This window comes from Empidonax traillii, unplaced genomic scaffold, assembly GCF_003031625.1.
Source record: "Empidonax traillii isolate 1590-97213 ecotype Southwest subspecies unplaced genomic scaffold, ASM303162v1 scaffold10:size5872457, whole genome shotgun sequence".
NCBI lineage: Eukaryota > Metazoa > Chordata > Aves > Passeriformes > Tyrannidae > Empidonax > Empidonax traillii.
In genome coordinates this window covers 5551632-5578041 of record NW_020955203.1, presented here as the reverse complement: position 1 = coordinate 5578041, position 26410 = coordinate 5551632, and the positions used below count along the sequence as shown (strand labels likewise).

General features: G+C 46.0%; 3 protein-coding genes across 11 annotated transcripts in view; 2 read left to right on the top strand and 1 right to left on the bottom strand.

The window, feature by feature from the left end:
* The first annotated feature begins 788 nt into the window (after positions 1-788).
* IER3IP1 (immediate early response 3 interacting protein 1) lies at positions 789-3100 on the top strand. Its single transcript, XM_027885841.1, has 3 exons — positions 789-811; positions 1438-1565; positions 2349-3100. Exons 1-3 carry the CDS (start codon positions 789-791, stop codon positions 2402-2404), a joined length of 207 nt encoding a protein of 68 aa, XP_027741642.1. The 3' UTR covers positions 2405-3100.
* A 2540-nt stretch (positions 3101-5640) lies between these two features.
* HDHD2 (haloacid dehalogenase like hydrolase domain containing 2) lies at positions 5641-19704 on the top strand. Of its 4 annotated transcripts, XM_027885748.1 has the most exons (9): positions 5641-5759; positions 5890-5956; positions 7080-7213; positions 8475-8585; positions 10550-10758; positions 13118-13202; positions 16591-16807; positions 17585-17648; positions 18652-19704. In XM_027885748.1, the coding sequence occupies exons 4-9, from the start codon at positions 8485-8487 to the stop codon at positions 18753-18755; spliced, it is 780 nt and encodes a 259-aa protein (XP_027741549.1). In that variant the 5' UTR covers positions 5641-5759; positions 5890-5956; positions 7080-7213; positions 8475-8484; the 3' UTR covers positions 18756-19704. The 4 variants fall into 4 exon arrangements, with proteins under 4 accessions (XP_027741549.1, XP_027741563.1, XP_027741556.1 ...); XM_027885762.1 differs by lacking the exon at positions 7080-7213; XM_027885755.1 differs by lacking the exon at positions 5641-5759 and having other exon boundaries at positions 5800-5956.
* A 1838-nt stretch (positions 19705-21542) lies between these two features.
* The window catches only part of KATNAL2 (katanin catalytic subunit A1 like 2), a 29601-nt gene continuing 24733 nt past the window's right edge, over positions 21543-26410 (bottom strand). For all 6 annotated transcript variants that reach the window (XM_027885696.1, XM_027885713.1, XM_027885705.1 and 3 more), the window contains exons 14-16: positions 23451-23613; positions 22288-22390; positions 21543-21954 (exon numbers count right to left, since the gene is read on the bottom strand). In XM_027885696.1, coding sequence (XP_027741497.1) covers positions 21815-21954; positions 22288-22390; positions 23451-23613 — 406 coding nt within the window. In that variant the 3' untranslated portion in view covers positions 21543-21814. The remainder of the gene's footprint in view (positions 21955-22287; positions 22391-23450; positions 23614-26410) is intronic.

Here is a 26410-nt window from a genome sequence, read left to right as displayed (position 1 = left end):
GGGATTTGGGGATGGGTTCCCGGCCGCTCCCGTCGTAGCTTTGTCTCTCTCCCTCTCGCTCTCTCGCTACCCCCTCTCTCTTTCTCTCTCTCTTATTTATCTTTTTTTTTATTATTTTTTTTTTCCCCCGTAATTGTGTTTTTTCCCTGCCCTCTCCTGCCCTGTTCCACGCCCGTCGGGATGTTTGGTGTCGTGCAAAGGTTTTCCTTCCTCTCGCCGCGCCTGGGTTTTTGATGAGATGGCGCTTCTCAGCCCGCGGGGTCCCCAGGGTTGGGCATCCTTGTCCTTCAGCCTCCTGCAAAACATAGAAAATCCATCACAGATCTGCAAGGCCATGGGAAAAAAATTACCAGTGATCCAGTTCCCTGATCTGGAGAATCCTGACTTTTCCCCACGTCAGGCTGAGCTGGGATTTTTGGCAGGAGCGTGCAAAGGGTGATCCCATCCTCCCGTTCCCCAGTTGGAATCGCTACGAGGGATCTGCTCGGTGTGGGTTTGGGGCTTCCTTTTGCTTTTTTGATGAGCAGCAGCTGCGGGAAAAGGGGGATGTGGGGATTAAGGGGGTGGGTGAAGCCACTTGTCGGCCTTGGGAGACTTGGGAATAGCTCCGAGCTTATCCAGGTGTGAAGCAGCACCTGGCGAGGCAGATGAGGGAAGGGACACACCACCCTCATACAGGTGCCGACTGGACGAGGGAGACAAGAAGGGGGGGTAAATTCTGCAGAAATTGTCCCTAGAGAACAGGAACTTGCAGATTGGGCATTGGAACTGGAATACTGAAAGGCTCCATGCCCCACTCGCCCCCCAAATGGTAAGGGCTGTGCCCAGCAGGTCTCAGGAATCCCTGGTCACCTCCCTGATCCTATAGCTGTGCCTCCCTGCAGAGGGTCGGGACTCCCTTGGAGAGCTTTGTAAGCCTTCAGGACTTCGGTCCCGCTTGGAAAAGTTCCCATTTTTTTTCCCCAAAAGTTCTCTCTTTTTTTTTAATAGCGGTTACAAAGTCGTCATCCTGACTTTTGAAGCTGTGCTGGCTGTTTTTCTGTCGTGTAGCATCTTTCTCGGCACCGAGGCCTCATCACTTCACACCCATGTGCAGTTATTTGCTGCTTTATTTTCAGACCTGTGAACAGTTTGTGGTTGGTTTGGGTTCATTTTGGCAGCTATCTTTTTAAAGCCCGAATGAATTCTGGTGTTTCTCTGGGCACTTGGGGATTAGTAGTGTGTTGAAAAGTTGAGGTTGTCCTTTAAGGAACGTGGATCTATCATTGCTTAACATCAGGTTTAACGGTGTTCAGTCTATTCTATGAAAATCTGATCATGAAATAAAGCTAATTGGTGGTTTGCTTTTCAGTGCTAGTGTAAACCATATTCAGGATGGATTGCTCATTAATGTTACAATATTTGTTTCATGGGTTTGAGTTATTTTTTCTCCTAAAGTGTTAGCCTGTTTTTATGTGACACAGTTGGCTGGGGAACCGACCAAGGGATTGGAGGATTTGGAGAGGAACCAGGAATTAAAGCACAGCTCATGAACCTTATTCGATCAGTACGAACTGTTATGAGAGGTAAGGAGATCACATTATTATTATTATTATCATCATCATCATCATCATCATCATCATCATCATCTTGATGTTTGTTGTTACTATTCTGAGTTTTGTCTTTCCTTGGAGTCTGGGAGCTGGGGGGAGCTCCGTGCTCAATCAGAGGGTGCAATTAGCTTCACCTTGTCTAAATTCAGTTTTATGGCAAGTGCCTGGTGAGGGAAACGTAATTTTATAGATTCTGAAAGGTAAGCCAGGCTTAAGTGCCCCAGAAGACTGGGGGGGGGAAATTTGCTTTATTTGTCAGTTATTGATAGTTTTTTGTTACAAAGCACACAAAAATTCTTTTTTTATGTGATGATAGAGAAGAAGTAAGAAATCTTACCTGTCAGGCCGACTACTGAGTAAAAAAAAACAAAACAAAACAAAAAAACCAACCAAACAAAAAATTTATTCTAAATCACAGTAAAGCCAAGGACAGAAACTGACTTTGAGATGGTTTAATTTCATTTGGAGAAAGAGTTATTTGGGTTAAAGTTAAAACAGAACTCAAGTCTCTGGGTTAAAGTTAAAACAGGCCATAGAAGAATATTTCTGCTGTTATTTCCTAGTAATTTTTAGTATCTTGGGCTTTGAGCCTAGCTCCTTCCACTGGTCCTAATTTTGCACAGGAAAATTTCATTGATTTTTTTGGATCTTTGATGGAACTCTGCTCCTTCTCCCAAGGTATTCTCTGAAGTTCTGTCATTTAGTGACGTGGAAAGGAAGGATTTCACAACTGGTCTTTTCTTTTTCCCTCTGCAGTGCCATTAATAGCACTGAACTCCATTACAATCGTCCTCCTCCTTTTGTTTGGCTGAAGACACCTGGTGAAAATCCTCTGGACATCCAAAGAAGCCAGTTGCTGACCATCACTGCTCTGAGTTTTCTGGCATCCAGCACAGTTTAGCTCCCAATTCGACCTCCAACTTAAAATAATAAAGACACTATTTCTATTCATCCTATTTCCCAATGTTCCCTTTCAGTTTCACTAACCAAGATCACGGGGATCAATTCAACAATGCTGCAAATATGTTGGACTGTGACAAGTTCTGTTGCTGCCTGTTCATAGTGTTGATGTCATAAAATACTGCAGTGACTGTTAATATAGGATGCAGTTTGTAAGTGTCTCGTTACTCAGGGATGAATTTCCTTCAGTACGCTTTCCAATTTGTTTTTAAATTGAGGAAAACAACAGTGTTTTGGTGTGGCTTTTTTTTTTCTTTTTTTTTTTTTTTCTTTTTTTTTAATTTCAATTACTACCACAGCACTATTTCATGGAATGTGAACTAGGCTCTGAAAACACGTTATCGAGAATTCAAGTTCATGTTATAGGGGATTGAAGTCCAGCTGTGATATGGAGATAAAACCAGCTGGGTTAAAGTTCTCATTCTGGCTCACATTGAAAGTTGAATTTTCCTGGTTTGATTGAGAACAGGATTTTTCTCTTCAGATCTCTTCAGTAGTTCATGCTGATGGTGAAGTCATTTGAAAATAAATGCAATTGCTGTGCAAAAAAAAAAAAAAAGAAAAAAAAAAAAAAGAAAAAAAATTCTGTACCTGAAGCTGGGCGACTCTGTATTAATTTAGCCTAGCAGGGGATATTAGTGATTAGCATTTGTTACTCTTCTGTCAAGGGGTATTAGTTTTTTAAATGTGGTTTAAAGTTTTTTTCTTCGTGGTAATTAGTGTGGTCGAATTGGGGAACCATTTCTATTCTGCGATTCCTGGGGAACCATTTCTATTCTGTGATTCCTGGGAAATGTGGGAGGAGGGGAAATACCATGGGAGAGGGGGAATATGATGCCCTTTTCAAATACAGTTCTTTGTTTAAAACCCCCCTCAATTTGCAACCTTTTCTGTTACTGCTCCTCCCCCCACCCTCCATCTTCATTTGTTAAATTAACAGCTTTGAAAGTGAAACTGTGGAAATGACCTTGCAGTTCTGTCGCAGAGAATATTGATAATTGCTTTGGTACAGGTTTCAATTCGTCTGCTGAGTTATCTCTGAATTAAAGAGGGCACATTCTCGTGTACCTTTTCAGAAAAGTTAGAATTCTCGTGTCTGTTTCTCTGCTAAAGTGTTTTACCTTAATTTTAACGAGGGGATGCCAAGGGGAAACCTGGCAGCTTAGTTTGTAATCTCCTGATGCCTTGATGACTAAAGAATACGCTGTTGTACATGAAGATGAATCTGTAAAATGTGTGAATGCATTTAAACATCTTTCAGTTGCAGTGTTTTGTCAGAGTAAAATATATCCAGGAGGAGAGTTTTGTTTTGTTTCCTTCTTTTATTTAGTGACTTTTGTAAATAAATTCTGAATTTCTAAGTTGAACACTCTCTTTCCTAACTCACTTTCTACCTGTGTACAGTGGGGATTAATCTCAAATCTGTCTTCATCCTGTTGCAGATATCAGAGTTACTGTTGTCACAGGAAATACTTACTTTTTTCCCCCTCATCCCTGTGATACAAGTATCTCTTGACTGTGAAGCTGTATTTTGGTTTATGTAGCAAACCTGATGAGCCGTGGCAACGCTGGCCTGAGGCAGAGGACGATCTTTTGAGTTCAGAAGTAGGTGGATCTGTTAGAAAGCATTTCTTTAATATAATCTTCGTGTAATTCAGAGGTGAAGAGGGTACAGGCTGTCTCAGTTTTTTTAATATATACCTGTCTTTCACGGAAAACGGGCAGCCTGTATGTGGAACTGATAAAAAAGTGGATCAAAATGATAAAACGTTTTGTGTTGCTGTAAAATCTTTGTAAAGAAAAGCAGTGGTTGATGTTCCCACTGCTGTTTCATTGGAGTGCTGAGTGATTTGAGGCGCAGGTTGTGTATCGTTTAATTTTTGTATCTATTGACTGTTAAAATACTAAAATGTGACAATAAAAAATACTAAAAAATGTGACAAGAAACAGGTTTAAAAACCAGTAAAAGCTGATTTCCCCCATCTTCTTGTCCTTCCAGAAGGGGTGAAGTTGCAGTGTGTGCAGCCCCAGCTGGAGTTCTGTAAAGAACAGGAATATGCAAAATGAAGTTTCCCCCCTGGCGTAAAGCTCCCCCATGTTATTATATATAATCATAATATCCATCTAAGGATATAAAAAGTGGATTAGTTATTATGGATATATTATGGATACAACTATATATAATATCTAGATTTATATAATATACTTAGAAGAATTTCTTCCACATATGTATGGAATATATAAAACATGAACCAGCATACATATAAGTATATAGAGAGCTTTTATATAAATATAAAGCATATAGTACTTTATATATGTTATTATGGTTATAGATATATCCATGTATAGGCATAATAATATTTTATGTATTATATGCAATTGTATATAATCATAGTATCCGTACATGGGTACATTATTGTATGTTATATCCATATAGGATGAAATATATCCATAATATATGGGTTATAAAATATCCATAACATATGGATTATGGATGTGTTGATAATAGAGTTATGGATATCCATAGTGTATGGATATGGGTGTGGTCGTATCCATATAGGAGATAATGGATATAACTTATGTAATTTATTATCATATCCATGTAGGATAACATTTATATAATTTACTGTCGTATCCACATAGGATATGAATATAAACAGGACATCGGATAAAAAAAGATAGGCATTGGGTATAATAATACGGGTGTAATGTCCATAATTGATGCAATTAATGTAATTTATATAATTTATAAAAACATCCATATTGTAAGGCGGCCCGGGCCCTCAGGCCCCCAAGGGCTGCCCGCCGCGCTGCCTGTCGCGACTGCCAGGGGCCGACCGGCGACAGCGCTCCCTGAGGGCCTCGGTCGGTGTTTATTTACAGCAGTAACAGTCGCATTATAATTTTTACACGCCGTGCCGGCCGCGGGCGGCCCCGGCGCTGGGCAGGGTGGCTCCGGCTCCCGAGGCCCCGCGGCGTGTGGGGCCGAGCGCGGCGGCGGCGGCGGGACCGGGTCAGTTCCGGGAGGGGGGGGAGGTTCGCGCCGTTTCCCCCCCTCCTCAGAGTGGGCGCGCCCGCCGCCCTTGGGCCGCCAATGGGCGGGTGGAACCATCCGCGGCACGAAGAGGGGAGTCCGCCGCGCTCGGGACTCCCCCGGTGAAGAATGGGCCGGCCCGCCTGCCCGTTGTGCGCTGGCGGGGAGAGGCGGTACCATCTTCTGGGGCGGGGGTGCTCACGGGTGTTGTGTGGGGCGGCGGGGACACGCCTGTGCCCTCGGCATCCCTCCCACTTATATAATCATGTATATAATTGTATGATATACCCCTCTTTCCCTTAGGTCGCGCCTTGTGTCCCTCGTGTCCTTGTCCCAGAGCTGGGCCGGTGGGTGCCTTTGCCCTGACCAGGTGAGTTTTCGTTGGGATAAGGTGGTGAAAAATGAGGTTCTGGGGTGTTTTAGGACTTCTTTTGCCAGGCCATGAGCGTTATCCTTGGAATTAGGCTGTGCTGAAAACTGGCTCTCCAAATAACTGCTTGTTTTCTGGATAAATACCCTGTGAACAGGAGAACCCACGGAGATCTAGGGTAAAAGATAGTGAAAAAACAGTAATTAAAAATAAAGTAGCTATAAAATAAATAAATATATTTCTAGCAATAACAGTAGAGGAACGACAAGAATTATTTATTCTTGGGGTGCCCCCTTTCCCCATGGAGCTGACGAGGCTCCTCTAGGAGCTCTGATGCCAGCTTTGTATCATAAGCGTTTAACTTTGGCCCTTCGTAGCAACAGAGAACACTGTAAAAGAGGCTTTTTCATTTATTTTCTTACTGCAGAGAATCAGCTGGAAAAAGGAAAGCAGGGTCTCAGGAGTTTTCTTTGTGTGTTTGTGTGTTTGTGTGTCTTGTAGCTGGGACATCAACTTCACGTGATCGCTGATGAAACCGTCTGCAAAGGTGACGCTGAGGGAAATTTAGATTTATTCAGGCAGGTTCTAACCATGGTGCTGACTATTCTGTGTGTGTTTTAGGAGTACAAACATGTAACATGTCGTCTGTAACCAAAACAGCTCAACACAACGATCATGATTCCCTCGCTAGCGGTGACAGATCACAGATTCACGGAGTGGTTTGGGGTGGAAGGGACCCTAAAGTTCATCCATTCCACCCCCTGCCGTGGGCAGGGACACCTTCCACTAGCCCAGGTTGCTCCAAGTCTCATCCAACCTGGCCTTGGACACTTCCAGGGATCCTGGGGCAGCCACAGCTTCTCTGGGCAACCTGTGCCAGGGCCTCACCACCCTCACATTCCTCCCCAATATCCCATCTAACCCTGCCCTGTGGCAGTGGGAAGCCATTCCCCCTTGTCCTGTCCCTCCAGGCCCTTGGAAATTGTCTCTTTCCATGTTTCTTGTTGGCTCCCCTCCGGGCCACAATTAGGTCACCCCGAAGCTTCTCTTCCCTAGGCTGAACAATCCCAGTTCTCTCAGCCTTTCCAGCAGTTCCTGTTGGAAAGCAGTTCCTAATGAACAGGAGTGTGTGTGTGTGTGTCTGTATTGAATATTCTCTAAGAAACGGCTCAGCAGGACTTGCTTTTGGAGCAAAAGGCAGCGTTTGCAGCTCACATGAGGAGAAGGAGTTGTTTCTGAAGAGTGGATTGTACCCAGGTGGCTGCTGTTTCCTTCCCCCATGCCTTTACCCTTCAAATGCTGGCTCTTAGTATGGCCTGAGTCTCTTGTACCTTTTTGTGTGACCCAGAAGCTCACTGTAAAAAAAACCTGGCTGGCTGTCCCCTTTGAGAGAACAGGGAGCAGCCCTTTGGGGTGCTGGGTATGTACAAGCCCTGACCATGAGGGAGCTGGGCTGGGGGGAGTCCCTTTGTCCTGACCAGGTGAGTTTTCTTAGGGCTGCGATTAGGGCTGCGAAAACTGAGGTTCTGGAGGTTTTTTTCTGGGACTTCCTTGCCAGGCTGTGAGTGATATCCTTGAAATTAGGCTGTGCTGAAAGCTGGCTCATCTGCAGACAACTTGCATATTTTCTAGGTAAATGCCCTTTGAACAGGAGAACCCATGGGGATCTGGGGTGAAAGATAATACAATAACAGTAATTTTAAAATAAAGCAATAACTATGACTAATAATCTTATTGGAAGGGAAAAGATAAAATAACAGTAAATTATATTAAATAATGATAATGATGATAATAATAATAGAAAAAGAAATAATTCTTGGAGTGTCCTATGCAGGGCCAGGAGTTGGACTTGGCCATGCTGATGGGTCTAAAAACCTGCAAGTTCCACCCTGTCACCACCAAACAGCCTCCAAGTCAGGGCTCCCGAGCCGTGGTTTGGGCTGGATCACCCTCGATCTTGCTTACAAAAGTAAAAATAAGCGATATCCACTTTGGGGGAGCGTTTTTAGCTTTACAACCAGAGCACTGGGTATTTATTTTCACTTCAGCAGTGCCGTGGGGCGTAGGTGGGACTTGCTGCAGTGTGCTTGCTGAGGCCTTGAACCAGCAATACCAGACCTAATGATCCTCTTCCCAACGCTCTTGAGCTGTTCAGAGAATTTTTATTTTTTTTTTTTTCCCTTTTGACTGCACAAATAAAGGCACTTAAAAAACCAAACAGCACCTGATTTCCATATATAGAGTCTTTGGGAGAAAAAAAAACCACCACCCCATCAATTATGTTGTGTTTCTGGTTGTTTTGTTGTTTGGTTTGTTTGTTTGTTTATTTGTTTGTTTGTTTAACGCCGCCTCTTATTCCCCCCCCCCCCCAGTCTAAAGGGGCCCATTCAGCGCTGCGAGTAATGTTGTTAGTAATACCGGGCTTGGCACAAATGAGGCGCTTAACTGAGCTCCTCGATTTTATTGCCCATTGTCTCTGAGCCAGTCTGTGGTTTCATTTGTTCTCCCGTGTCCCCAGGGGAGGGGCGATGGCAGCGCGGCGGGCGCTCAAAGCCGTCCTGGTGGATCTCAATGGAACACTTCACGTGGAGGACTCGGCTGTGCCAGGCGCCCAGGAGGCTCTCAAAAGGCAAGTTTTACCTCTCGTTTTCTTGTTCGTTTGGTTTTTTTTTGTTTGTTTGTTTTTTTAATTTCCTCTGGCAGGTTGTGTCAGTGCTGTTTGCACAAGAGTCTCTTCTGCAGGTGAGCCTGGAGCTTCTGCCCTGTTCACGCTGTTGTGGTGAGCAAAGACTCGGCCAAATTCTGCTTTTATTTACACCTGCGTTAATTCCAAGGCAACTCAGAAAATTCAGCTTTCCTGAGTGGCTCTCTGTGTTTTCTAAGCCTTTTCCAGATAGAAAAACCTCAGTATTCGAGGTGTTTCTGCTAATTCACATCTGACTACAGCCTTAGCCAAAGATGAGAGTGGCTGAGTTCACCTGAAATTACCCCACTTACACAAAATCACTTCAGCTGAGCTGGTTCTTCGAGGTTTTGTGTAACCACAGGAGCCTGATCCTGTGTCAGAGCCCTTAGATCTGTGCTGAGCTAAAATGGAATAGCAGAAAAGCTTGGGCTCTTGAGCAGGGCAAGATCTGCAGAGTTCTCATTTCATTCAGACAAGACTTTTCTTTATTATTATTATTATTATTATTATTATTATTATTATTATTATTATTATTATTTTTAAAGTTCCTTTCTTCTAGGTAAACAACCTAGTAATTTTTTAGTTTCAGAAAGGTTTGATACTACAGCTCATCATCTTCTGTAGGAATTTCAATATATTAATAAAAGGGAGGATTAAATTCCTCTTGCTCTTGTGATGAAAGGGTGCCTGAAGAAACTGAGGCATAACAAAATTGTTTAATCTGACCAAATCAGTGGTGAAATAGGATGCGCAATCCCAGGAGTATTTGTACTGTGTTACAGCACTGTTTTCCTGGAGAAGACATTTTGCAATGGGTGAGGAAAAGCCACAGAGTGATATATACTGTTGTGGTGAATGAGGGAGGACACCTTAAGACTCGGGTCTTTTTCCTTAGAGGGTTGAAAAAAAAATTCGTTTCTCATGCTCTTTTCCTGCTAATTCATGTCACTGTCCTTCCTAAAGAGAAGCTGGAATGACTGACGTTGGAACAAATGGAGAGGTGCCACTTTTTAGGGTTTCTTCTCAGTGTTGAGGTCCACAGGAAAAAATAGTATCGATTTTTATTTTAGTACCAACCAGGGGGCTGTTTTATCAGCTCATACCTGTGCAGGGCCAGTGTATCCGACAAACAAGTGGCGGGTGCAGGCAGAGTCTCCAGCACTGACCAACTTTATTCTGATGTTCTCCATGCAGTCCTAGTGCCAGCGTTTGTTCCTATAGCAACAGAGAAAGGGATGGTGGGGGAATAATTAAAGGGAATGCTGTTGAAACTGTCACTTCCAATTATTTGACTGTTTGGTAGCACGTACTGTCAGCGCAGGGCAATAACGTGGGTTTATGTGGTCCTGGTGTTCCCGAGGAAGGGGAGAAATGGCTGCAAAAGCTGACATTAAACCACCATCGAGGTAACACAGGCTCCCTGGAGCTTCCTACACCTCAGAGTGAGCCACAGCTGCTGGGAATTCACCCACCACGTGGAGTTCAGTTTATGAATTTAGCAGCAAGCGTCTTTGGTTTGTTTATTTGTGGTTCGGGGGTGCTGTTGATCAAAACTCTGGGGCTCGCTTATTTGTTATCCAGTTTGAACTAAAAGGCTTTTCAAACCAGTTGTTGATCACGGATGTGTTTGCCACTGCTGTGGAGGTGGGGCTTGGAATCACCACTTTCCTCTGGAATTTTCGGGGGAGAAGGGGGAATGGAGTTGGGGGAAGACCTGTTTTTGCCCTGGCAGCTGAAATTCTTGCTGTTTCACGCTGCCCTCCACCCCACGTGAGTTCTTGTGTGGCACCAGTGCTGTGGTGTTTTCCTCTGCAGCCACAGGTGGTACATTTTTAGCCCCCCAGAGAGGCACAGGTGTGCAAACAGGAGGATTGCTGGCCACTCTGGGCGTGCTGTTTCCCCCACAGGCTGCGCAGTGCCCCTGTCGCCATCCGGTTCGTGACCAACACCACCAAGGAGAGCAAGAGGGACCTGCTGGAGAGGCTGACGAGGCTGGGCTTTGACATTGCAGAGAACGAGATCTTCACGTCCCTGACAGCAGCCAGGAACCTCCTGGAGCAGAAACACGTGCGGCCTCTGCTCCTGGTGGACGACAAGGCCCTGCCTGACTTCACAGGTGAGGGGCTCACCGAACTGAACGGGGGAAATTAGGGAACAACTGGGGAAGCACAGTGCTCTCTGTCACGTGAAGACCCGTCCTCCTTTTAAATTAAACAGCCTGGAGTCATAGCTTCTTGAAGGAGCAGTGGGAAATGGCCGACAAGGCCTCCAAACAGAGTCACAGAATATTCTGAGTTGGATCCACAAAGATCGTCAAGTCCAACTGTTAAGTGAATGTCCCACAGAGGAATCAAACCCACAACCTTGGTGGTGTTAGCACCATGCTCCAAACAGCTGAGCTTGTCTCAGGGTTGTTTGGGTAAAACTCGGTACTTTCCATTAATTTCCAGTGTAAAAAAAACCCAAACAAAACAACAAACCCAGTAGTAGTTAGCAGAAGGTTAATTGGAGATTTATTGCACCTACCAGTGCTGGGTTTTTTTTTTATAGCAAGGATGTGTCAGGTTGTGCAATACCTGATTTCCAACAAAGGGTTTTCTCGTAAAGAGCTGAAAAAACAGTGTGTAGGCCACGCAGGAGGCTGTTTCTCTCTTCACAGGTTATTATTAAATTCAAAATCTCCAGGTAGTTACTGTTGCTTGTCTTGTATTGAGCATCTGGGTCTCACCTCATGTGCTTGGATACTCTCACTGGTGGCAGGAGGTTCACCACCCCTACATCTCTAGATTGTCATTTCCTAAGACCAGGTTGAGACCTACTTTCCTTTCCCTCCCTCAGCAGAAGGGGGAGTAGAAGATGGTATGTTTTCATGCATCTGGCGGGGGCCTGAAGTTAGACCCACGTCACTGTTTCAAGAGTTGTGAAGATACCCGTGTTTTTAACATACTGAGGAGTTGGAAAACTATATATTTATATTCAGTTTTTCATTTAAAGTCTAGGCAGCAGAAATATGGGTGGTGGCTTATCACTGCTCCCTGCCCCTTGTCTTACAGAACTGAAATCCCTCTGGCTGTGTCATTTCAGTAGGTTCTAATCTCGCTAGGATCTAGAAATTTCCTGTTAAAATTTTAGTGCCACAGTCAGTAATCTCCAGGTAGATCAGTGTTCGGGGGAAGAGCCTCTGCAGGCCAAGAGAGCGGTGAAACCTGATGATGTGCTCTACCTAACATCCTATGCAGAGAAATATGCCCCCAGGAATACTCTGTGTTCTCAGGAAGGCTTTCTTGGGTCAGAAACAGCAGAGACAGCAGCTCTTTCGCTGGAAGTGTTTAAATCAGTTTAATCTCCGTGGTTCTGGGGACCTTCCCGTCGGTTTTGCAGTTGCTGATGCTAGTTTTGTGAAAGATGGCAGAGAGATCATTTGGGTACCTTGGTGTTTGCCTGGGTGTGGAGTGGATTGTTTGGTTTCTTTTTGCTACAAGGGTTTTGGCTCAAATTCAGTGCTGCTCTTGAAAAATAGAAGTACAGTGCAGAATGCTGCAAATTCCTGTTGTTGGCTGCTACTGAGCTGTTCTTGGCCAGTCTCTCTATAAAGCTGGTCACAGATGGAGGAGTGTAATCCACTCTTGATTAAAGGACCCAGGTGCTTCTGGGTGGTGTCACAGATCCACGTGGCAACTCTGGTACTTTTGAAGGTGCAACAAAACCCCCAGCAAGTGCAGGATGCAGCTGATGATGTGTCATTAATGAAACTTTCTCTTGTTGATGCTGCTCTGCATCCATTGCTGTCTCTGTTCAGATTTGGCTCTCCCATGCAAAAACAGTCCTACTCCTCGGGAGCAGTTGGAGGACAAAGGGGTTGTTTTCAGGGGAACTAAATCCACATTAAAAAACAGACCTTCCAGCAGAGCCCAGACTAACCTCAAGTCACAACTTCCAGGCCTTGCTGCAGTCCCATCTTTGCTGTCGTAACCAGACGGCAAATAAATAATTTGATAGCGGAACAACAGTCAGGTTTTAGACCCTCAGTGAAGTTTTCTGGGACAAAAGGGAATAGAAAAAACGGGTGAAATTTGCTAGTCTTCCTGCTTTGCTTGTCTTACAAAGCAGATAAATATTTGTAGAGAGGGACTATCAAATAACAAACTCAAATAACTTCATTCAGTTAAAAGAGGGATTTGTGTGGTCTGCTGCATTTCAGGGGAGGCAGTGAGAGAATCATTCAACAGTTGTTTTTAACACTGTTCAGCTCCAGAGCTGTGTTTATCCTGGAGGATTGCAGAGTCTGGATAGAGCTACACCTTTTCCACAGTGCTTTCTTCATTCTTAAAATATATAAAAAAATAGTCTCTTTGATGCTCTATGTCTGAAAATGCTCATTTTTTGCTGTAAAGCAATTAAATGCGCTTGCTGACTGTGTGCTGCTAAGTGTGAACTGAATTCTGCTCGCTCAGAGTCCTGTTCTGGTTTTCCAGGGATAGGCACTGATGACCCCAATGCTGTGGTGGTGGGACTGGCTCCTGAGCACTTCCACTACGAGATGATGAACCGGGCATTTCGGTAAGGCAGCCCCTCGTGGGTTTTTGGGTGGTGTCTGTTGTCTGTCTTGTGCTGGGCTCTGAACCTCTACATGTGCAAGGAATTCCTTCTCCTGTGGGAAGAAGAGGGTGGTAGGAATATCACTGTTGTGCAGGGTGCGAGAGAGCCACTCATCTTGGTGCATTTGGGGCTGTCACCATCGGCTTCAGGCAGCCCAGAATCTCATTTTTACAGCTTTCAGTCTGTAAATAAACTGCAGAAGTACAGTCACCGCTGGGACTGGGAGGGGGGGAAAGTCAGCAATGCCTCAAGAGGAAATACAGAAAAGCAAGGATGTAGGGAAGCAGTCACAGAATCAGATAGGATGGGAAAGCCCTCCAAGATCACCAAGTCCGACCCATGCCTGATCCTCACCTTCTCCCCCAGCCCAGAGCACTGAGTGCCATGTCCAGGCGTTTCTTGGGCACCTCCAGGGGGTGGGGATTCCACCACCTCCCCGGGCAGCCCCTTCCAATGCCTGACCACCCTTTCCAGGGAGAAATTCCTCCTCATGTCCAACCTGACCCTCCCCTCTCACAGCTTGGGGCCATTTCCTCTTGTCCAAGAGCAGAGATGGCTTCCGTGTTCAAAGCCCAGCCTTCAGATCCCAAATATTATAGGGACGAAATCCAGTGTTTAGGGCAGATCATTACGTACACACATAATGCAGGATGTCCAGCAATATCTTCTGAATCAACTATGGAGCTGATCCAGCGTGTCTTATTTTTAAAACTCTTTGTTTTGTCCGTAGACTAAAGGGTAAATCAGACTAAATTTGCTTGTCATCATCCATGAGCCAGGCCTGCAGCAGTGTGTGCAGAGCCTTGTGTTTCCTTCTCTCTGGTTCTAGCTTGATGCCAATACTCTGGATTTTTAACTCCAAAAACCTTCAGGGTGTAGAGACTTGAGTGTGAGCCCGTTGCCGAGTGTAGCCTGGGTGATGGATGTGATGAGTCCTCTCCGCTCTTTGCTTGTGGGACGGTGGCTACCACAACAGTTTTGCACCTTGAAATCTGGTCAAAACCCTGATCTCAAGCACTTTGATCTGCCCTTACAACCACAAAACCCAAAGAGGGAGTATGAATTACCGCTGAGCAGTATCTTAGGGAGGTTCCTTGGGGTGGGAGGCCAGTGCTGTGCTCATCTGCTGCCAATTATGTGTCACAACAACACATACTGACCCAGACTGCCTCTGCCTCGTTAGTGCATGTTGCCAAAGGCATTGATTTTGGAGTTTTACAGTGCAGTCATGAGTGGACTCCAGTTTCACAACTGCATGAGCTTAACCCCTTGTGTGTCCTGGGGCTCACATCATTTCATTTATTGATATTTCTGTCCTGAGTGTTTTAGCTGTTGAATCAAATCCATTCGCTGCCTGGGGCTGGAGATCAGGGCGTTTAAAACAAGAAACCAGTGATGGCATGGAGAGTCTCTTGAGGGTTCCAGGCTCCCAGGTTATGTGGGAATGCCCCTGGAACTGGCCCTGTGGGGGTGGGTGAGGTTGTTCCGGGCTGGATTTGGGATTTATGCATTAGGCACGGGATTGGACACTAGCTCTGGTGGTGGAAGGAAAGTGCTGAAGGCCAGATCCAGTCCCCTGCGGAGGGCAGAGGGTGCAGCATGGCCTTGGTGCCCATGGGAGAGGTATTTAAGGGGTAACAGTGGGTGTGCTGCCTGAGCACCGTGCACCCACCACTGCCTGGGTGGTGTGGCTGAGAGTTGGGCAAGGCTGAGTCCTTCAGCTCCCCTTGCCTTGTGCAGACACATTCCCAGCCAGGAGGAAGGTTTCATCCTCTGGGAACCTGTCCTGGCTCTGCCTGGTGTTTTCCTGTGTTTCAGGCTCTGCAGAGGCCCTAGGACTGGCTTTGTCTGGTCTGTAACACCTCACTGACTTGTTCTGGGTGTTTTCCCCAGTCCCTTATCGAGGGTAAACTTTTGCTGTTGTCAATTCTATCTGGCCTGATGGAAATACTAACCACTGGCCACATTCTCTCCTTACTGAGCCTTGGACCATGTCCATATTCCTTCCCCTTTACTGCTCAGGTGATTAAGTCAGTTGGGATTTGCACTGCAAGTGGAATTGCACTGGGATTGCAAAACTTTGAAGGGAATCTGATTAAATGCAGGTATCTACAGTGCAGGTGCCTGGGCTCTGGAGGGAGGAGGAGGCACTTGTAAGGCATTTTTCCCTTAGTAGTGCTCAAAATAGGACAGTTGAACTGTGCCCTAGAAGTGCATTTTCCTCTGCACTGGCTGTGAAGAGCCCAGGCTGACTAATTACCTGGTTGGCAGCTATTCCACTGACACCCAACATTAGGTAAATCTAACCCAACATGAGTCCCCAGACGAGGTGCACAGAGTAAGGCTGTTCTCCAGGCACCGTTTGAAATGACTGAGACTAAATTTCTCTTTTTGTATACGGGGGATTTTGACGCCACGTTTCAAAGAATTCTCTCAGGTGGGATCTTCCCTGCAAACTGCTGGATGCAGTGGTTGTGGTGCTGCTGTCAAATTAAATTTTCCTGTGTCCTAGAGGCATCCTCCCATCGTGAGCAGTGTCTGGCTGCTCACAGATAACAGGCACCAGCTCTCTTCTGTTTGAGCTTGCTTTGGAATGCATTGATTTAATGGAGGTGTTTTGTGACAATGAAGTGAAACGAAGTATTTTCATTTATCCAGTCCTTACCTGCAGTACCAGGAGAAGGTGTAGTGTGGAAGGAGGAGCATTTGGCAGTCATTATATCAGCTTTTACAGATGCTGTCTGGAGGGCTCTTGTTTGCACTGAAACGTGGGGAGGGGAGCACTGCAGTAACGTGGCTGTGCTTGGTGGTCCAGGAGGGTTCCTGCAGTGCAGCAGCCGCACAGGCTGCCCTTCCCTTCAGGGCAGGGAGCTGCTCTGTCTGATGTGAGGAAAAGCAAGGAGCTCCAGTCCAGCTTTGTCCCTGGCAGGCTCAGTAACAGCACTGTTAACTGGGGAATCCAGTGGGACACCAATGCATCAAACAGCTTTGTGGGCTATGAAACCTGTTAGTGTAATTCCTTCGATGTAACAATACAAAGTTAAAGTCAAATGATTTATCCTGTACCTGTGAGAAATTTTTCCATGTGAGGGTGGGGAGGCCCTGGCACAGGTTGCCCAGAGAAGCTGTGGCTGCTCCTGGATCCCTGGAAGTGTCCAAGGCCGGGTTGGACGGGGCTTGGAGCAACCTGGGATAGTGGAAGGTGTCTCTGCCCATGGCAGGGGGTGGAACAAGATGAGCTTCAAGGTCTCTTCTCACCCAAACCTTTCTGTGAAAGCCATCGAGGCCTTCAGCTGTTAAATATAACTTCTTTAACATTTTGTACTTTTCTCCTTCATTCATTCTCTAGGTTGATTTTGGACGGGGCTCCTCTTATAGCAATTCATAAAGCCAGGTATTTCAAGAAGAAAGATGGGCTGTCTTTGGGACCTGGGCCTTTCGTGACGGGGCTGGAATACGCGACGGACACGAAAGCGACGGTGGTGGGGAAGCCGGAGAAAACCTTTTTCCTGGAAGCCCTGAGGGGGATTGGCTGTGCCCCAGAGGAGGCCGTCATGATCGGAGATGTACGTGGGGACCAACACCCTCATCACCTGCCCGCTGACACAGTGCTCATCTCTGCTGGGGGCACTGCTTGCAAAGGGATGGCTCTGCCCTTTGGAATCACCCCTTTGTGTGTCCAGGGAAGGGAACAGAGCTTGGGAAGGGGCTGGAGCAGCAGGAACGGCTGAGGGAGCTGGGGGGGCTCATCCTGGAGAGAAGGAGGCTCAGGGGGGACCTTCTGGCTCTGCAACTCCCTGACAGGAGGGGGAGCCAGGGGCGGGTGTCGGGCTCTGCTTCCAGGGAACAAGGGACAGGATGAGACAAAACAGCCTCAAGCTGTGCCAGGGGAGGTTTAGATTGGATACTGGGAAAATTTTCCCCATGGAAAGGGTTGTCCAGCCCTGGCACAGCTGTCCAGGACAGTGGTGGAGTCCCCATCCCTGGAGGGGTTTAAAAGCTGAGTGATGTGGCACTTGGGGATATGGGTTAGGGTTAAGGTGAGTGCTGGCCTTGGCAGTGTGGGGGGAACGGTTGGACTTGACGATCTTTGAGGTCATTCCCAGCCTAAACATTTCCGTGAAAACTCACAGGATTTAATGGGTGATGCCTGGGGTGGATTCTCACTTGGCTCACTCTTTGGTGGGGCAAAAAGCACTCAGCAAACCACTCCTGTGACAGTTCCACTGACAGGCAGCTGAAAGATTTCGATTCAATGTCGCGGCTTTTAAGTGATGTGCAAAGCAGGAGTTGTTGGGGCAGTGTCCATGCCCACCAACCTGTTGCTCTCTGTTCTGCCCCAGGACTGCAGGGATGATGTTGGTGGTGCCCAGGACGCGGGCATGCGTGGGATTTTGGTGAGGACAGGTAAGGAGTCCACGGATCGGTCATTTCAGGAGAGGGTGGTGCTTTCAGTGATCTCACTCCAGGTACTGGCAACCTCTGGGCCCAGAGTGAAGGCACAGAGAGCCCTGGGGCCAGCCCTGGTGCTTTGTAACAGCCCACCTAGGAATTACAGTGGTCATTATAAGCATAATTTTGCTTTGGGTAAAAGAGGAACCTGAAGGGACTGATGATGTTGCTGATGGTACCGTGGACTGGGTGAGGCCTTTTTGAGGTGGCAGCTGCTTGTGCTACACTGTTATGTTGAACATGAAAGGAAGTAAATCCTGCTGTTCCTTGGAAGAGTCTTCAGAGAGGCACTTTTCATCAGGAACTGTGGTGATAGAACAAGGACTAATAGGTTCAAACTGAAAAGGATGAAATTCAGGTTAGAGATAGGAGGAGGAAATTCTTGGCTGTGAGGGTGGTGAGACCCTGGCACAGGTTGCCCAGAGAAGCTGTGGCTGCCCCTGGATCCCTGGAAGTGTCCAAGGCCGGGTTGGGTGGGGGTTGGAGCAGCCTGGGATAGTGGAAGGTGTCCCTGCCCATGGCAGGGGATGGAACAAGATGAGCTTTAAGGTCCCCTTCCAACCCAAACCATTCTGGAGTTCTGTGATTCTATAAAAGTGAAAATAACATTAATATTTCAAGAACCTTCAACATGGATCTATGAACAGTCAGTGAGAGAACAGTGCCAGTACTGCACTGTGAACCAGCGCATAAGTAACAACAATTTAGAGCCAGAGCTGCCCCTGGAGGAATCCTTAGTGTATGTTAGGGAAGCCTTGTGGGATGTTTGTTGCAGGAGAACCTCAGAGGGGTATTCCTCCTACCTAGTTGGTACTGATTTGAGGAGGCTCTAATTTTCAGGGGGACAAAAAAAAAAAAAAAAAAAAAAAAAAAAAAAAAAAAAAAAAAAAAAAAAAAAAAAAAAAAAAAGATACTCAGAGGAGCTTGGTAAATGGATCTTTTTGCTAATCTGTTACAGGTAAATATCGACCAGCAGATGAAGACAAAATCAACCCGGCTCCCTACTTAACCTGTGAGAGCTTCCCAGAGGCAGTGGAACACATCCTGAAGAGTATGCTGTGAGACAGGGTTTGGTTGGTTTAGAGAACCGTGTGCTTCACACAATTTCCTTCATTTTTGCTTCAAAAATTAAGGTCCCAAGATCAGTTGATGCATGTGTGGCATCAGAAACCGGCCCGTGGTGTGAGGGGCAGAGGCTCCCTGTGGGCCCAGCACAGTCACTGCACACAGGGGGTGTGGCAGAGTTCTGCTCATCTTCGGTTTTCAGGAAACACCTGATGAAAAGCCCTGTCTGGAAAGTGACACCTATCCTGAAAGCATGCACTGAAAATACCAACAGTAACAGAGCCTTAGTTGGCCTGTAGTGATTTCACTGAGCTCTTACTTAAAGGTAGAGATTGTGCACATTTGGAAGTGACTTTTAAATTAAAATACCACTATTGCTTAATAATAACCGCTGTGGCTGTCTTTCCTCTCATTACAGCAGATCCTGTTCTTTGTTTTTCAAATTTTACATAAAATTAAAAACTGTCAGCATTTTACAGATGTTTTAATTAGATGCTGTTATTAAAAAGAATGATACAGAAACAAAACTCTGGTATTAAATGCCTCAGAGACTGCGACTTTTTAAAATTAGGCTTCAGCAGGGTCCTATTAGTGCTACAGTTGCAAAATTTCTTTGTTGTTGGGGATTTTTTTGTTTCTTTTTCATGCTATGGGAAAAATCCTTCACGAGCCATGGGGACACATTCCAGTTTTTACAGTTGGTTAGCAGAGCTGTAAAATGAAATTTAATTCTGTATCATGCAATGCTTTTCCTATGCTCTGCATCCCCCAATATGAACCAACTTTGTAATGATGGTAAATGGCTTTTCTGGTCTATTTGCAAACTCTAATAATCAAAGTCCTTTACAGTTGTTTTACAGTGCTCCTGAGTGTTAAATTATTAGATTGTAATTATGCATTACTGGAGTATTAACCTTATTGAAAATACAGTTTTGTGTTAATGAGCCATGCTTGTTCCTGTTAAACAAAATCATCGTGATGAATGAATTTCCTGACATGTGACAGCGTCTCTCTGCAGCCTCCCTTGGTGGGTGGTTACTGCATTCAGTCTCTGCTACAGAAAGAATGCGTGGATGGATTTTGCAGATTTTGCAGTACAAACCCAGAATCGTTTAGGTTTGAAAAGCCCTTTAAGATCATCGAGTTCATCCATTCTTCCAGCGCTGCCAAGGTCACCACTAACCCATGTCCCCAGGTGCCACATCGACGGGGCTTTTAAATCCCTCCAGGAATGAGGACTCCAACACTGCCCTGGGCAGCCTGTGCAGAGCGGGAGAGCCCCTTCAGTGAAGAAATCATTCCAAATATCCAACCTGAACCTCCTCTGGCACAACTTGAGGCCGTTTCTCCTGGTGTCACTTGTTACCTGGGAGCAGAGACCCCTCGGGAACAGAAGCCATCTTTAGATATTGTCTGTGTGCCCTCACACGCTGTCACGTACAGTTCTGGGTAAATTCACACATCTGGTTTTTGTGCCAGCAGTTCTGAGCCTGTTTCTGCTTGGAGGATGCAAGGGAGGTCTGTGGCCCAGGGGGTCAGAGTCAGGTTCAGGAGGTGGGAGAGTATAAGCAAAATGCTGTGAAGACATTTCCCGTGGAGACTTCTGACGTGAGTGATGCTGGAACTAAAAGGGACCGTCAGTGCCTCAGAGGTCCTGGGATGTGCTGGGAAGCGTGCACAGCCCTGGCACTCGGAATGCAGATGCACACAAGCCCAAGGAAAACACCGGGAGAACTGCTAAGACGGGAAGTGTCTTGCCAAGGAGGAAGGAGGGTAAGAGAAGGGCAGCAATGAGATCTGAAAGAGTGAGTCGTTAGAACTGGTGGTGCAAAGGGTGCAGGACACGTGGCAGTGCTGACTGCTCATCTGGCTGTGTGTGCAGTAGCAGCCTCCAGCGTGCACTGCACTGCAAAAACACTGCAAAACTCCACGGGGGCCAGTGGAGGGTGACTGGAGGGTGACTCAGGTGATGAAGGGGCTGGAGCATCTCTGTGAGGAGGGAAGGCTGAGGGAGATGGGGCTGTTCAGCCTCGCTGATGTCTGTCAGTGTCTGCAGAGAGGGGTCAGAGGATGGACCAGGCTCTGCTCGGGGGTGCCCAGCAACGGGACAAGAGGAAGAGGCACAAACTGATGCCCAGGAAGTTCCATCTGAACGTGAGGAAGAACTTCCTTGCTCTGCAGTGACCCAGCACTGAAGAGGTGTGGAGCCTCCCTCACTGGTTGATATCCCAGAACATCTGGGCACAATCCTGTGCCGTGTGCTCTGGGATGGCCCTGCTCGAACAAGGAGGCGGGACCAGGTGACCCACTGTGTTCCCTTCCAACCTGAGCCACTTGGGATTCTGTGATTCTGTTTTATGGCTGGCTGTGAACCAGTGGGTAACCACCAATAAGGTTTCTTGTTAATTAACCTAAACCTGCTGATTTTCTAGTCTCCCTCTTAATTCCTTGCCTTTTCCACCTTGGAAATGCTCCAAACCAACAGGAAAGTAACACACTTGGCACGTCAAGGCTTTCAACTCAGCTGGAAATGATAACAAACTAACCTCATCTACAAAGCCTTGCTAAGGTCCTGAATTTCACTGAAAACCCGTTTCAAGTCTCATTAGGAAGCGTGCTGGTACAGCTAACACTGACTGTGATGCTCTAGTGAGTCTTGGGAATGGAGAATTACACTGATTGTCTGACTGTTTTTAAGCCGCCTGCTCCAGTTCTACCTCAAACCTAAATGCAGCTGTCATGAATAAAGACTGAGAAGCAATCAATCTTTTAAATCTTTATGCATAAAATTAAGGCTGGAGGCCTTGTTGCATAGGAGCTGCCATCACATTATTTCCATGAAGAATGTTTTTTGAATGGTCATTAAAATGGTTAATAAAGAATAACCACCATTCTCCCACCCACCCTTAAATTTTGGAAGTAAAGATTTCCCTCTGATGCTTGTCACTGCTTTCTCTTCCCTGAGGCAACAGCATCTTCTTCCCCATCACCACCTGATCCTTTGGAGCAAGGACATGCCTCTTTGGAAGTCCTGGAAGTTTCGGGGGTGTTTTCTGTCAGACTGACTCAAATTCCCTCTGCCAAGCCATGTACTTCCGGCTCAGGTTCTTTGCTGATGGCTTGGTGTGGGTGATCACATCCAGGAAATCAGCTGTTGTAATCGTGTCCAGTTGGATCACAGGCAGCTTACTGTTACCTAAAGAGAAGAGAACTGAATAAATACTGTTATCATCACCAAAAGACATTCTTTTATGTCCCCGCCTAATGCAACACTTAATAGAGGGAAACAACAGAATAAATGTAGTGAGATAAAGAAAAAAACCTTGTATTTATGCAGAAAGCAAAGATACTGACAGATTTAAAAGAAGGCCTGATTTTCAGAAATTTGGATGTTTTAGACCTGTAGAGTTTAGAACTTTTCCAGGCAGATATCAGAGCTCCACCTGCTGGGGTTAACATGATCGTTCCTAGAGTTACAGCAGGAGATGAGCATTTGCCAGTTCACATTCTCTGCTCACAGCTGAGGTACCTGGCTGGTGATTTTCAAGAGCATCAAATATTTTCCTCACTGGTCTCATGGCTGCTTCCTTGCACACGAGTTTTATGTCTGAGCCAGAGTATCCATCTGTTTCCTGTGATGGGATCAGAATGATGCATTACAGCTCACAAATCAGACAGGAATGGCATTTACAGGCATATATATTGTCTGTGTATTTATGGAAAATCTTTGTGAAGTCTATTGTTGTCTGAAATATCTGTTTGTATATGTATACTCACAGACATGCACCACACCCCTATCTATTTTTATGTGTATAATTTCTTCTTGAAATTATGTTGCTTGTTCTTCTTTTGAATGCCCACAATACCTTGTAGGAGCAAGGAAAACACTGGGAATTTTCTCTTTAAACTGCAATTTTCTGTAGGTCAAATAAACCCCACCTTTCTGTGCCCATCTCCATCTTTCCTGTTAACAAAATACCTGCATTTCCTTATTAGGACTTATAAATCCAAAACTGAGCAGTGTTTCTCCGTGAACAGATGTAAAACAAGTCAACTGGGTAAACTGTAAAATATTTAGGCATCGAGTCCTTGAGCAAACTACTCTAGTGAGTGGCATCTCTGCCCATGGCAGGGAGTTGGAACTGGATGATCTTTAAGGTCCCTTCCAACCCAAAAGCATTCTAGGATTCTGTGGTTCTGTGTCCGAAGAACTCAGGATGTGACAAAAGGGCTAAATGAAGAGAGCCTGGGTATCCAGTGAATCTTTTCACTGTCGAACGCTCTTTTCTCCTGCAGCAGTGGAGTGGTGAAAAACCTTCCCTACACAATTAACTGCTTATTACCCCGATGAATTGGAAGTGCTCCCAGCTTGGTGAGAACAGCCATAAAATGTGCTGTTGCTGGAAGTGTCCCTGTATTTAAGGCTGAAAAGTTGGCCCAACAGAGGGGACCAGAATGCACCATTTTGCAGGCGGAGCTGTGCGAAAACAGCGATTTCCACGTGCCTGTGACATGCTCAGCGAGCGCCGCGTCCTGCCGGCCTCCCTTTGGAGCCTCAGACTGAGCTGAGGTCCTTCCCCAGCTCTGTGTGTCACAACTGCCATACACCAAAGTGCTGTCCCAACTCTTGTTTCACAGTTCTGGCACAGAAATGCCTCCAGCAGGCACTGTGCCTGTCACAGTGCTTCCCACCTGGCTCAGCAAGCTGTAATCCAGATCTGTCCTCAGCGCCACACCCCCGCTGTTGCTCAGAGGGGGCAGCCAGTGCTGGATCATCACCTGCCGTGCCTCTTTACTGGGCAGGTCCACCAGAATCCTCTTCTCCAGCCGCCGCAGCATGGCAGAGTCCAACTCCCTGCGAGCAAAGGGGGAGAGGGAACATCTCAGTGTGTCTTGTTGGGGAGACCTGACTTTGACAGCAAGGTCCTCGCTGCAGGGACTGGCATTTTTCAACCCCACCTGTAACTGTGCCAAAATTAAAAAAAAAAAAAAAAAAAAAGGGTTAATTATCCAGTGTGTTCCTGTTCGGCATGTCAGTGATGCGCTGGCTTGTGACACTGAGGATTAGCAATAACAATGAGAACTTGCAGTTTCCGTCCCTGGCTCTGGTGCTCATCTGCTGCGTGTCTCATCAGTAACAACCTCTCCCTTTCTCCCTCTGCTATTAAGGAGACAGTACAAATTGTCTGTCTGGGGCACTGTCAGGACTAATTAATTGCTACTTAGTAAGGGATGCTCAGTAGGTATAAAATCCAGACTGAAGGTCTTGGATGTGAGGCCATGTATTACGGCAGAACAAGACGCCGATCTGGGACTGCTCCTGCAATACAAATTATAAATAATACACTCACAAAGCATATTATCCTTACAAAAAGGATCTTGTGAAGGGTGGACAAGCTGGATAAATGTGTCAATGAGCCAAAACCCATGATTCTGTGAACATCAGAACCGATAAAGATGGTTTGCCTTAAAAAAAAAAAAAAAAAAAAGCTTGTGTACCAACCTTTCTCTACTGGCCCCATTCAGTCACAGACTCATTATTCCAATTTAAAATATAGTTCAGTCCTCCTACCTGCCAAGAAACTTTCATCTAGGGGAAATTCACTTCAACGTGCCTTGTGCAGACAGAAGAACAGGAGCCATAACCACCATTTCCACCCACGCCGGCTGAGCAGAAGGAACCAGCTGTTGGAGGGTTGTACCTGCAACCTGGGACTGTAGATACACTTAAAAAAACCTGCCTCTACCTTTCCCAATTCCCTGGGTGAAATATTTTTGCCAGGAGAGTCAACATTCAGGCGATGGATGGAGTTCCTTGTATGAAACTCCCTTTAATTTACAGGGAGCTCAAAGCCAGCTCAAGATGGATCTGTAGCACACTGACATAGTTTGTTCCTGTCACATTTGGTGACTTTTCCTTCTTTTTTTTAAGAGTAAATGTTTTCTAGTGGCACAGCACATGATAAAGGAACCCAAAAGGGTGCTCTCAAAACTCTGTATAGGGGCAGCTCAGCAGGAGCAGCAATGTCCCTCTCCCCAGAAAGGACATCTCAGTTTGGGAGACCTTGTTCCACGTGCACTGAGTCAAGGGCAACGAACACAAAGATCAGAAAACCAGACCAGTAGGAACCCAGAGGACAACAGGAGTTTGCTCAGATCCACCCTACTACTTCTAGTCAGGGCCACAGGAGTAAATACTAGAATTTGTTCATCAGTGGCTATCAGAATATTGATATTATTATTGATATTTTTAGGCTGTTTCAGATGCTGTCCAACATCCAGTGCAATAGCACAGGGTCCCACAAAGAACCACACTCACCTGTTCACCTTCCAAGTGTCTTCTTCTACCCAACTTATCAAAATCGCTTTTCTTGGATGGAAATTATTTGGCTGGAAATAATTGCTCTGGCTGGCCAACCCCTTTGCAGTCATTCACCCATATTAACATCCTCTGTGTACAGAGGGCAAAAGTTCTCAGGGTTTTGGAGGTGCCCACACAGGTACTCCGAAAAGCACGTGTAGGCAAAGGACAACCACAGCCAGTCTCTGCAAATACCCTGAAAATCCTCCAAGCGATGAAGTTTTCCATGACTCCTCCTGCTTCCCCTGCAAGATCACAGTTTTATGAGCTCTCTATCAATGTTCTGTAAGCATGAAGTTGCTCTGTTTTTTCCCAGAGAAGCTGTGGCTGCCCCTGGATGCCTGGAAACGTCCAAGGCCAGGTTGGACAGGGCTGCGAGCAACCTGATCCAGTGGAAGGTGTTCCTGCCCATGGAAGGGAGGTGAAACAAGATGAGTTTAAGGTCTGTTCCAACCCACACCATTCTGTGATTCTATTTATCTAGAAAGGTTACAACGACCTGGCTTGTTGGCTAAAGAGCAAAATAAAGAAATAATATTTTTTGTTATCTTAAGTGTTTGGGTCGTTTGCTAAACTGTTTTGTTAGGTCAAGTTAAGCGACATTAACCAGAGTAGAATAACAAGCACGGAGCCAACCAAAATATCCTCTGCAACAACAGCCAATTAAAGTACTGAGAGATCCTCCTGAAAAGGTGCACAGAGTTCTACAGGACCCATAAGACTCAGTGACTTTTCAGAACTCCCCCAGGTTAACATTAGGAGGCATCACAGGATCATGGAACCGTTTGGGTTGGAAGGGAAGAGTCTGTCAGCCCACCCCAAAACCACCCAGCCTGAGGGTGGGGAGGGAGGAGAAAGCAGCACTGCAATGGAAGTTGAATTAAATGTGCTAATTCATCAGGAAACATTCACTATGGGATTAAGGATCCTTTTATTCCTTCACTAACGAGGCCTTTATTTTATTTAATTACACTGAATCATTTCAGCAAGTTATTTGTCAATAGGAATGCTCTGCTGACGAGTAGCCGAAAGTGGGGCTGGACAGCAAGGACAGGCTAAAGAGGAAGATCAATAGCTGCAGTGCAGCTTAGGACGGCATAAAGAGCTTTGTTTAGGCTTCTTTTCATTCATCTAAAAGCAGCTTGGTACCAATTTTTTCCATGATCAATAAATATCCAAGTTAAACAAATCTCCTGAAATCCAGCTTAACACCAAATGTTTGCAAGAGCGCACGGCTGTGCTGTGGAGACACAGCCTCCCACGGTGGGACTAGGTATTCTGAAACTCTGTT